Source organism: Dreissena polymorpha, chromosome 15 (genome assembly GCF_020536995.1).
Source record: "Dreissena polymorpha isolate Duluth1 chromosome 15, UMN_Dpol_1.0, whole genome shotgun sequence".
NCBI classification, from domain to species: domain Eukaryota; kingdom Metazoa; phylum Mollusca; class Bivalvia; order Myida; family Dreissenidae; genus Dreissena; species Dreissena polymorpha.
The window spans coordinates 27404507-27417830 of record NC_068369.1 but is presented as its reverse complement, the minus strand read 5'-3'; the positions used below and the strand labels follow the sequence as shown (position 1 = coordinate 27417830).

Sequence of the window (13324 nt, the reverse complement as noted above, 5' to 3'; positions counted from 1 at the left end):
AACGCAAAGTAAAGTTTAATATTAGTCAATACCCTGTCCGTAAAATATGAGAAAAAAATTCCAGTTGTGATTTACTTCCCTTTTTCAGATTATATACATGTTAAGTAGATTTATGAACAAATAATGCAACAAATAATTTTTTAAATTGCAAAAGTGACTTAACTTTCTGTATTAGGACCATTAAATTGTATTTCTAGTACAGACATATTTTTAAATTTTAAATACAACCAGACATTATTAAAACAGTGAAAAATACAAATAATCATTATAATAAACCGGCTTTTGCGTGTAAATGTTAGTTTATTATCCTGTTAAAAACACTTTGTAATAGTCTATATTCTACATGCATCTATAATATGTCAAACAGACAAAAAACCATCATAAGGTATACATGTACTGTTTATGTACAACTGAACACAAAGCTAAAGGTGAGCTATGGTTCTGAGTCTCTGTAGTGTGTTTGAAGTGTTGTGTGCTTGTTCAGCTTGTTACCACTCTAGACCACATTTTGCATCCAATCTTGATAAAACTTATTCAGAACATTTATCTGTAAATATATATGCCAAGTTTGAAACTGTCTCATGTGCATCCAAAAAACGGACTGGAGAGCGTTTCAAATAAGCCTTATAGGCTTTTTTATGCAATCAAGTTTTAAAAAATAGGTTTAAGCTATTATTCCCCTAAGAAATTCGTTCCTTCTATTAGGTCATGTCTTTAATAATTAGTGCCAAATAACTCAAGTGAGCGCTTAAGGGCCATCATGGCTCTCTTTTATTTGAATTCCTCTCCATTTACATATGAGCCTTGTTCTGAGAAAACTGGGCATAATGCATGTGCATAAAGTGTCGTCCCAGATTAGCCTGTGCAGTCTGCACAGGCAATTCAGGGACGACACTTTCCGCCTAAATTTGATTTTTGGTAAGGAGGGTCTTCCTTGAAACTAAAAATACCATAAAAGTGGAAAGTGTCCTCCTTGATAAGCCAGTGCTTTTATGGTATTTTTAGTTTCAAGGAAGTCCCTCCTTTTGCCTGTGCAGACTGCACAGGCTAATCTGGGACGACACTTTACTCACATGCATTAAGCCCAGTTTTCTCAGAACAAGGCTAATATATTGCGGTTTTCAGGCTTCAAGCCGATTTGGAATGAGACCCTGATGTTTGAAGTGGATGTTCCCGAGCTAGCCCTGGCCCGACTAACAGTATGGGACAGTGATCGCTACGTCGATGATTTCATTGGATACTTTGTGGTACCAGTGAACAGCATTGTTGAAGGTGAGCATCAGTGTCCTTGATCACATTGTATTTTTTCAACCGTGCTCTGTGAACTTGTGATTTAATGCATGTGCGTAAAGTGTCGTCCCAGATAAGCCTGTGCAGTCCATGCAGGCAAATCAGGGATGACAATTTCAGCCTTAACTGGATTTTTGCTAAGAAGAGGTCTATTAACGAAAAATACCATAGAAGCGGACAGTGTTGTCTCTAATTAGTCTGTACGCATTGCACAACACTTACAGCGCATGCATTAAACATTCTTTTCACAGAACACTGCTAATTTATTTTTTAATCATCTTAATTTATGGGTTATAACAGTTATGTGTTTGTGATCATGGACATATTCACATGGTCTTAAATATGGATCCATCATCTTTCAGAAAGTCACTTGTATCAAATTTAAAAAATTAGCATTTGTCCCCCTCCAAAAAAAATAAATTAAATAATTAGATAACTAATTAACAATTTTATTAGTTAAACATCATTAGCTGCTCAATGTTAACATTAGGGTGAATATTTATGCCCCCCTTCGAAGAAGAGGGGGTATATTGCTTTGCTCATGTCGGTAGGTCGGTACGTCCACCAGGTGTCGGTACGTCGGTCCACTAGGTGGTTTCCGGATGATAACTCAAGAACGCTTGGGCCTAGGATCATGAAACTTCATAGGTACATTGATCATGACTCGCAGATGACCCCTATTGATTTTGAGGTCACTAGGTCAAAGGTCAAGGTCACGGTGACTCGAAATAGTAAAATGGTTTTTGAATGATAATTCAACTTATGCATACGCGGCCAACAGGGCACACTCTGAACAATATTACTGAAGCAACTGGTCTGTAATCCTAAATCTATAATTATCAGTCCAATGAACATCATCCTTTTAGTAAAATACAGTGGATCAGTAAAAATGTTATCAGAATATGAGATTTTTGTATATTTTGTATATTAAATATTGTGTTAATGTTTAATTTTGTTGATTAATATAAATATAAGCAGGACAGGGGAGGTAATACACTACAGGGGAAACAAATGCAATAAGTTAAAATTTATTGTTACAGATTTGCCTCCCTTGTAATATATTTAAATTTTACCAACTGTAAGGCTAACAGCATTTTTGTAATGCATACTACTACTACTACTACTACTACTACTGCTGCTGCTGCTGCTGCTACTACTTCTTCTACTACTACTACTACTACTACTACTACTACTACTACTACTACTACTACTACTACTACTACTACTACTACTACTACTACTACTACTACTACTACTACTACTACTACTACTACTACTACTCTACTACTACTACTACTACTACTACTACTACTACTACTACCTACTACTACTACTACTACTACTACTACTACTACTACTACTACCACTTCTACTACTACAACTACTATTTCATCTGCTACCACCACCTACTACTACTACTACTCTATTACTACTACTACTACTACTACTACTACTACTACTACTACTACTACTACTACTACTACTACTACTACTACTACTACTACTACTACTACTACTACTACTACTTCTACTACTACTACTACTACTACTACTACTACTAATACTACTACTACTACTTCTACTACTATTTCTTCTGTTACCACCACCACCACCACCACCTTTCACAGTGACAAAAAACGTATTCACACAATGGCTGCTACTACAACTTATAGCCCATATAGGGGGGCATGCATGTTTTACAAACAGCCCTTGTTTATCGTTAAGTGTAAGGCATTCTTGTTAAGGCCAAAAGAAATTATTGCATTTTTAGCTCTGCGTTTTCGGAGAAAACCCGAGTTTATTGTCATAGCCAGCTCGTCGTGTCATCCGCCGTCCGCGTTGTGCTAAAACCTTAACATTTTGTTAAGGATTTGAACATTGGCTCTAAATCAAAGTGCTTCCCACCTACAACTTTGAAACTTCATATGTTGATGCACCTTGATGAGTTCTACATGACACACCCATTTTTGGTCACTAGGTCAAAGGTCAAGGTCACTGTGACCTTTAAAAAAAAAAATCTGACAAGCTTTCATTTATTCAAAACTGCACCCGTAGCCCAGCATGGCACCCGTTATGCGGTGCTCTTGTTATATATTCTCACAACCATTGTTCACAAACATGACTTTTATGTTGTTTTTATGTCCCCCACCACTATAGTGGGGGACATATTGTTTTTTGCCCTGTCTGTTGGTTTGTTTTGTTTGCCCCAACTTTAACATTTGCAATAATTTTTGCAATATTCAAGATAGCAACTTGATATTTGGCATGCCCGTGTATCTCATGGATCTGCACATTTTGAGTGGTGAACGGTCAAGGTCATCCTTCAAGGTCAAATATATTGGTCAAAATAGCCTCATTTAATGAATACTTTTGCAATATTGAAGATAGCAACTTGATATTTGGCATGCATGTGTATCTCATGGATCTGCACATTTTTGAGTGGTGATGAAAGGTCAAGGTCATCCTTCAAGGTCAAAGGTCAAAGCGGCGCAAAAGGGGACATAGTGTTTCAGACAAACACATATGTTGTTTTTTTAATAACTTTTATTACATTTTATGAACTTGTTTTTTTACTTCAATCAGGATACCGCCATTTTCCACTGTTCGACAAAAACGGGGACCAAATACGAACAGGCTCTTGTGTTTGTTCATGTCACCAAGGAGGACATTCCACACAGCAGGCACAACTCACTGATACAACGCGAGACCCGCACCTCTGTCAGCACTTGGACGAAAAATTCTAGCCAATCTGAGATCACCCCTGTGCTAGATATCAAACCACAAAGATCCTGTGAGATCACCCCTGTGCTAGATATCAAACACACAAAGATCCTGTTCTGTGCTAGATATCAAACCACAAAGATCCTGTTCGAAAGACTAATTAGATGCACTGTTTGTTGATTATTTTAAAAGTAACTTTGTTTAAAAACTGTTTGTATTCCATGTCCATTTGTAGTCTTAAGTAGACATTATTTTATAAATGGGTACTTACAATATATGCACATACATTAAATAACAATAGATATAAAAAATGTGTTGTAAAATAGTTTGAGATGATGATTGTGTTGAGAAAAAAACACTACTTTTTTCAGACTTAACTATTTGTTCCAATAGAACTTAACGCTAATCTTTGAGAAAAAAACAATGTAATGGATTTAAAACAAGATTTAGGTCTCTTTCAATATTTGTACATCTCCCCCAGGGATTAAAATCAATGTCCACCTCTCAGGCTTACATTTTTGCAGTCGGTGGGTGATTCTAAAAAGCTGGTTGTCCACTTCAACAAATAGCTTTTAAGAAAGTCTTATATACCCTCTACCAAATCTAGAAAGTTAGGATACCACTCAGGCAACCAAGCAAAAATGTAAATTTTCCATCCCTGTGTCAAATTTTCATAGAAAAAAGATAAATGAATTATATTCAAATATAATTGAATACTTGATAAGTACTGAGTTGGTTTTGGAATTGATGTTTTCAATACAAAATTGGGTAATATCAATGCGATATGCACAAACATGTACATATGTGGTTTCAAAAAGGTATTTTTACCAGTCAACATAATTTATTATGATTATATAAAATTGAAAGTATATTAATCAAAGACATGATGTATTTATCAACTTTAAAATGTGTAAAAAATGTTTTTGAAGCAGCATTAATGTGATATTATTGTAATGAATATTTGTTGTTATAATTATAAATATTTTGTATATCTTTACGTTTTTGGAGCAATAAGAATTCTAATAATATTCTATGTAAATCAAGAAAATTTGTGTACAATGCTTAGTGTATCTGTAATTGAAAGAGGTATTTAACTTTGCTCTTGTCTGTCTGTCCGTACATACGTATGTATGTTCATCCCAAAGCTTTTATTTACTCCTTTTTTAACTGCTGGTTTGATAACACTCACGCAGACTTTGACAGGATTATAGCCCTTTGTCTGTTGTTTGTTTTTTTTCAACAAATTTCAAAACTCTTTAATTGCTTGTTAAATCTTCCTAATTCCTTGATCGTAAAGAAAAAATTTGGTTTTTGCTGAATTATGGCCCTTTGTAAATGTTTACACTGTATACTTCATAGTGGATTTGTCAGTGTCCAAACATGTGTTGTCGGGGGCATTAGTGTCTGTGACACATTTCTAGTTTTTAATCAAGAACTATTTATCTTGCATTGCCCAATCAGGGTGCGGGTCTTAATTCGTGAAATTTATACTGCTGAATGAGAGGTCTTCACTGTTGATTTCATCTCAAAGAAATACATGTTATTTTTTCTTATGTGTAGGCATATATGTTTTTAGAAATAGTTTAAGTCAAAATATTTATATTTGTTTTTATGCTAATATTAACGCAAATGCGAAATTGGGATGACTTTGTGTATAAAATAAAATCAGCAATCATTGTTTGTTATTTTAATGTTTTACCGTCTTGTAGCATTATAAAATGTGTCATTTCTATTTGTGTATGTACGGAGGTTTTGTATTGTTTTTACTCAATTTTATTAGAACAATAGTTTTGTGGTGTGCTCAGTAATGTTGTCCTTCAGTGTCAAAGATATTAAATGCTGCATCAGAAAATATACTTAAAATGTATATCATCTGTTTGATCATTTACTTACCAGTTATACAAAGAAATATGTGGTGGAAGAATTTGTTGGGGAAATTAAGGGAATTTAAAAAATTTACGAACAAATAGGGACAATTTAGGGACTTGGAGCTCAAGACACCTCTGAAAAAAATCAAAATTAAAATTTGGGAATAAATTGTTAAATATTCTGTATAACGTATTAATAATTGTGTAAAATAAGAATTTAATTACTGTAAACATGGTTTTAAATGTATGATGATGGTTATAAATGTACTAGTACATTTATCAGGAAGACAATAGAACATTATCGGGGACATATATACATATTCAGGGTCAAAACTTGGGGATTTTACTACAGAACTTCAATGACCAAAACTGTTTTTAATACCATGTTTCATTATTGTATACGCACAACTGCTGATACTGGAATATTTGTGTATCATGTTGTTTTCGATGAACACGACAGATCTGTGTTGTACACATACTTTATGATCTCTTTTTTTTGTTATGCATGTTTTTATATCAAATATGGATTGATGGTTATTATCTAGTTTTAAACTATTTGTTCTACTCAATCAAACAGTAATAAGTACACAGTGTTTATAATAAATTCAAATGTTGATGTCAAACTGGATTCCAGTCCATTTATTTCAACTCATTGAAAAATGCCACATTCATATTACTTTTTCAAAATATTTTTAAGATTGATAACACATTATTGAACCCTTTTTATGTAAATTTGCTTGCTGTAAATATTCACATATTGAATTACCTGTATATGCATTTATTTTGTTATCACTGTGTCTTTTAAATATATATATATATATATATTTGCCACATTGTTGAATTATACCTAGGGTTTTTATGATTGCCACTAACGCATACGTTAGTAACTTGATTAAAATGTGAAATAAATTATTCAAGTCACTTTGGTTTTGGTTACCATACATCAGTCGAAATTTGTTCCCCAGCAAATAAACATACAAGAGGGATAATTGATAACTTTTTTGACTGCATGATTCTAAAAAAGGTATATACATTAATTTTGAATTAAAAAAGTAGAATTACTCCAGACACAATCGTTTTTAAATGTTGTAAATTTACCACATGGAAAATTATTTTGGAAAAATGTGAACAGTTACACTAACATTAAGTAACATATTACTGCTATTACATTAAAGATGCAAGCTTTACCATACCAGATTTAAGCCTAGAGGTGTGTCAAACTGTAGGTCATAAGGTCATGTTTTTATGTCCCTTACATGTATAATTGCAGACACCTTAAGTGACGGTTCTAACCTTCAGTGATTATATTGAGCAACATGAGGCTCATTTGATTGTTCTGTTTCTTCTAGCTGCAACACTACATTCTATAACACTTACCCAAGGTCACTGAGTCTTAGATACATTTATTTCCTGGCATCCTTGGTAGGTGGGCAGAGCACTTTGAGTCGGTTTTAAGCATGCCATCTACAATCAGTGACGAAGCAATCAATCGCCTACCTCAGGCCCCGATTTACAATACACTCGACCACCCTCCTTCCGCTACAGAGACAGAAAAGGCTATAAAGCAACTTTCAACTGGCAAAGCTCCTGGCGCAGACGCCATTTCAGCTGAGATCTACAAAAATGACAATCCAGAAAATGACAGAACTTTTTTCAGTCAATGTGGGAAAAGGAAACGCTACCACAGGTTCTAAAGGATGCGTCAATAGTTCACCTCTACTAGCGTAAAGGCAACATGCAGTCGTGCGACAACGACCGAGGGATTTCTCTCTTATCCATCGCAGGAAAGATCCTTGCATGCATATTATTGAACAGACTCTTAATCCACCTTGAAAACGGCCTCCTTCCTGAAAGTCAGTGCGGATTCCGGTCCGGTGGTGGTACAGCCGACACGATATTTGCTGTTAAACAACTGCAAGAGAAATGTCAAGTACAGAATGTCAGCCTCTGCACAAAGCGTTTGATACTGTGAACAGAGCTGGTTTATGGAATATCATGGAGAAATTCGGCTGTCCACAAAGATTCATCACGATGGTACGCCAATTCCATGACGGTATGCAGGCCCATGTTCTCGATGATGGTAATCAATGTTCACCTGTTGAGGTTTCAATGGTGTCAAGCAAGGATATGTTTTAGCCCCGACACTCTTCAGCATGATGTTCACTGCCATGCTCGCAGATGCCTTCTCTGAAAGTGACGCAGGCATTGACATCAGGTACCGCACAGATAGGGGAGTCTTCAACCTTCAGCGTTTGAAAGCCAAGAACAAGGTCCACTTCAAAAGAGACATGCCTGTGAGAGGTTTGGTTTGACAATCAGCACTAAAAGACTGAGGTCATGTTCCAACCAGCACCAAATAGCCCTTACAGTGAGCCAAACATCTCCATCATTTCTCAGCGTCTCAATCCTGTGGAGAAGTTCACATATCTTGGTAGCACTCTATCCAGAAACGTCCATATTGATGACAAGGTCAATTCCCGCATAGCTAAAGCAAGCTCTGCCGTTGGTCGCCTAAACAAAACTGTATGGAACCGCAGAGGTATCACAACAGCGACAAAGCTCAATGTGTACAGAGCAGTTGTACTTACAACATTAGGCAAAAAAAAAATCTTAAAATGATTTTCGGATTTTTTAGCTCACCTGATTGCTCAGGTGAGCTTTCGTGACCGGTCTTTGTCGGTTGTATGTCCGTCCGTTAACATTTGCTCGTAAACACTAAGGGGCCACATTTCTTGTCCCATCTTCATGAAACTTGGTCAGAAGCTTTGTCCCAATGAAATCTCGACCGAGTTCGAAACTGGGTTGTGCCGGGTCAAAAACTAGGTCACAAGGTCAAAAAAAGAAAACCTTGTAAACTCTGTAGAAGTCACATTGTATGCCCAATCTTCATGTAACTTTGTCAAAATGTTTGTCTTAATGATATCTTGGTTGAGTTCAAAAGTGAATCCGATCCGTTGAAAAACATGGCCGCAAGTGGGCGGGGCAGTTTTCCTTATTTGGCTATAGAGAAACCTTGTAAACACTCTCGAAGTCACAATTTTTGCCCAATCATCCCAATCATCATGAAAGTTGGTCAAAACATTGGTTCAGTTGATGTCTCGGACGTGTTGAAAATGGTCAAGATCGGTGAAAAAACATGGCCGCCAGTGGGCGGGGCATTTTTCTCTATATGAATATACATGTAGTGGCAGTTTTCCCTATTTGGCTATAGAGAAACCTTGTAAACACTCTAGAAGTCACAATTTTGCCCAATCATCATGAAAGTTGGTCAAAACATTGGTTTCATTGATATCTTGGACGAGTTTAAAAAAGGTCGGGATCGGTGAAAAAACATGGCCGCCAGTGGGCGGGGCATTTTTCTCTATATGTATAAAGTGAAAACATGTGAACACAGTAGAAGTCACTATTTTGGCCCAATTTTAATGAAATTTGCTCAGAACATTTGTTCCTTGATACGAGAGTTGAGTTCAAAAATGGTTCCGGTCAGTTGAATAACATGGCTGTTGGGAGGGGGGCAGTTTTCTCATTATGCCCCCCCCCCCTTTCGAAGAAGAGGGGGTATATTGTTTGCTCATGTCGGTCCGTCCGTCCACCAGATGGTTTACAGATGATAACTCAAGAGCGCTTATGCCAAGGATCATAAAACTTCATAGGTACATTGATCATGACTCGCAGATGACTCCTATTGATTTTCAGGTCACTAGGTCAAAGGTCATGATGACCCAAAATAGTAAAATGGTTTCCAGATGATAACTCAAGAACACTTATGCCTAGGATCATGAAACTTCATAGATACATTGATCATGACTGGCAGATGACCCCTATTGATTTTCAGGTCACTAGGTCAAAGGTCACGGTGACCCAAAGCAGTAAATGGTTTGCGAATGATAACTCAAGAATGCTTATGCCTAGGATCATGAAACTTCATAGATATATTAATCATGACTCACAGATAACCCCTATTGATTTTCAGGTCACTAGGTCAAAGGTCAAGGTCATGATGACCCGAAATAGTAAAATGGTTTCCGGATGATAACTCAAGACGCTTAGGCCTAGGATCATGAAACTTCATAGGTACATTGATCATAACTCGTAGATGACCCCTATTGATTTTCAGGTCACTAGGTCAAAGGTCAAGGTCAGGATGACCCGAAAAAGTAAAATGGTTTCCAGATGATAACTCAAGTTGCTTAGGCCTAGGATCATGAAACTTCATACGTACATTGATCATGACTCGTAGATTACCCCTATTGATTTTCAGGTCACAAGGTCAAAGGTCAAGGTGACCTGAATAGTAAAATGGTTTCTGATGATTTCTCAAGAACGCTTATGCCTAGGTTCATGAAACTTCATAGGTACAATGATCATGACTCGTAGATGACCCCTATTGATTATCAGGTCACTAGGTCAAAGGTCACAGTGCCAAAAAAGGTATTCACACAATGGCTGTCAAGGTAACGGTGACTCAACTTAGAAAAATGATTTCCGGATGATAACTCAAGAATGCTTACGCCTAGGATCATGAAACTTCATAGGTACATTGATCATGACTCGCAGATGAAATAATGATGAAACTTGACCAGGATGTTTGTCTGGACAATATCTAGAAGAAAAAAGATGGGTGACCAAATATGCACTCATTTTAAAATGTTATGGTATGAAGTTCTTTTTACTAAGCAACCACAGTGATTTTTGTCAAACATGTTGATGTGCAAAATGATCATAATCAGACTGTAGGTCTTGATGTGCAGTTTTTAAATTAGTTTGAATTTAAAAAATATATTAACTAGTTCAAAAGTTATGCAATTTTTTCACTTGTCTATAATAATCTTTTTGGTGATTTTTTGCCGAGCATTTTGGTCATTGTCATAGTACCTGTGTGTTTTGCGGACTTTGTGCGTGGAACAAAATTAGTTTTTTTTGCTATCATTTGAATTTATTTTTATGCCCCCCTTCAAGAAGAGGGGGTATATTGATTTGCTCATGTCGGTCGGTCGCTCGGTCGGTATGTCGGTCCATCCACCAGGTGGTTTCCGGATGATAACTCAAGAACCCTTGGGGCTAGGATCATGAAACTTCATAGGTACATTGATCATGACTCGCAGATGACCCCTATTGATTTTGAGGTCACTAGGTCAAGGTCACAGGTAAAGGTCACAGTTATAGGAAATAGGCATTATAAGGATTTAGCATGGTTCAAACAAGGGAAACAACTACGGTTTATGCATGTTCTTTTTATTACAGATTTGCCTCCCTTTAATTCATTCAAAATCTCATTTTACAGCAGAGATTCCAAATCTGACCTGTAAATGAGCCCCATATTTACTGCCAGTGCTAGGTTACCTTTTCCCATTTGATCATTCTTAAGTATTGGTATTGTAATGCTGCTACTGCTGCTGCTACTGCTACTGCTACTACTGCTACTACTACTACTACTACTACTACTACTACTCCTCCTCCTCCTCCTACTCCTCCTCCACCACCACCACCACTCCACCTCCACCACCACCACCACCGCCACCACCACCACCACTTCTACTACTACTACTACTACACCACCACCAACCACCCACCACCACCACCGTTCACAGTGACAAAACATATTCACACAATGGCTGCTACTACAACTTATAGCCCATATAGGGGGGCATGCATGTTTTACAAACAGCCCTTGTTTTGTTTTCATTGTCTCATTTGGTTGAAACTTGCCATGGTTTTTTCTCAAGGAATCCATATGTTGCATTAAAATACTTTATCTCAACAAACACAAATAAGCTCTTGAGGTTTAAAAAGACATTATAGTTAATTGTCCAGTAAAAATCAATACTGCAGACAATACAAATAGCGTAATAAAATGCTTTTCAGGGGTTTCACTGGCCCAAAAAAAGTTGTCGCCACTTTATCGCGGTGTGAAAACCGCCAGTAATTCAAACTTAATCAATAAGGACAATCATTTAAGGAACGTAACTACATTAATAAATAATGGCATTTACTATATTTTTATTACTCTGAGAAGTATGTTAATACATAAATAACAATAAGTACCTTCATAAGTCTAAATATTAGAAGCTTTATTTTTATATAATAACTTTTTTTTCCACTTGATAAACCAGATAACCAACATAATATAATAACATTAACAATAATGTAACAGTATGCTGCATAAATGTTTCAGAATTATTTATAAAACCTAGAATCACACAAATATATATCATCTAAAAGGAAAAATAAATCAAACATCAGAAAATACAGCATCTTAATTCAAATTGTTTAACAGTTTATACATTTGGTCATTTTGACATGATATACATCAACTTCTGTTTATTATCAATTTCACAAATTCTAAAACAACACCTTTTGTTAAAAGGTTTTCTGTTAGTTGTGGTAGTTGATTTCCAGGTTCAATTAAATGAATATTTTTTTAACATCTATTTCTTGACAGAAAGGCCCAGGATAATTGCCACCATCCATTCTTGTTGTCTGAAATAACACTAAACATATTTGTACAAACTATATACAACAAATCAACACATAAATGTCACTGTCTTATATCAGAGACGTAGGTAACACGTCGAAAAAAAACATTAGGCTATTATATGCACAAATTCCTCACTACAACAACTACTTAAACACACACATACAATTTAATTCTCTAAAATATGACCGTATTTGTGCGTAAAATATGGAATGTTTAAAGTTGATAGGCGTAAGTGGGTTTCGCATTGCGAGCACCTGTTAAATCGTTCTTTTCTTATTGCTTTCATAATAATTTTTAGTCGTTTTAATACTATCAATATTATAAATTGTAAAAAAAATAAGAAAATATTTACTTACAAATCGATTCCATTCAGGATTTCATTTGACGGTTGCATAATTCGCTGATGAAAGCGTTGTAGCGTTCTTCAACTTCTTGCACAAACGATGATGGCGTACCTGTTGTACACGATGAAGGAGGTTCACGTATTAATGTGGGTAATTAAAACTGGGTTTATTATGATAATTTATAACTCATTTGAACTTTTTCTAAAACCCGGCAAGCGTTTCGTGTTTAAAAACCACCTTTTGGCGTCCGAAAAAAAGATTTTTTTTTGGTTTCGTCAAAAATTGGAGTCGGCGGGTCCGCAAATCATTTTCTTAAAAAATTATATCCTTACTTTATGCCAACGAGACCTGGGCGGTGTACCAGAGACACACCGAGAAGCTAAACCACTTTCACGCAGTATGCTTCCGAAAAATATTAGGCATCAGATGGCAAGACAAGATCCCGGTTACTGAGGTCCTGGTCGTGCAAACATGTACGGTATCGACACCATACTGCGGTCGGGTATGACCCCACAGGTTCCCGTTAATCCACGTTTCTGTCGACGTACGCCATCAGTCTGTGCAGCTCTTCTGGTCCGTTGGCCCGCTTGCATCCGTAATTCTTCGTAGGCTCCTTGTATGTG

At 36.3% G+C, this 13324-nt stretch overlaps 1 protein-coding gene across 1 annotated transcript in view; it reads left to right on the top strand.

The window, feature by feature from the left end:
* LOC127859635 (1-phosphatidylinositol 4,5-bisphosphate phosphodiesterase delta-1-like) overlaps nt 1-8191 on the top strand; it is a 52482-nt gene extending 44291 nt beyond the window's left edge. Inside the window, 4 exon segments of the mRNA XM_052397141.1 lie at nt 1126-1272; nt 3874-3917; nt 3919-4157; nt 8032-8191. Coding sequence (XP_052253101.1) covers nt 1126-1272; nt 3874-3917; nt 3919-4157; nt 8032-8191 — 590 coding nt within the window.
* Nucleotides 8192-13324: the final 5133 nt, after the last annotated feature.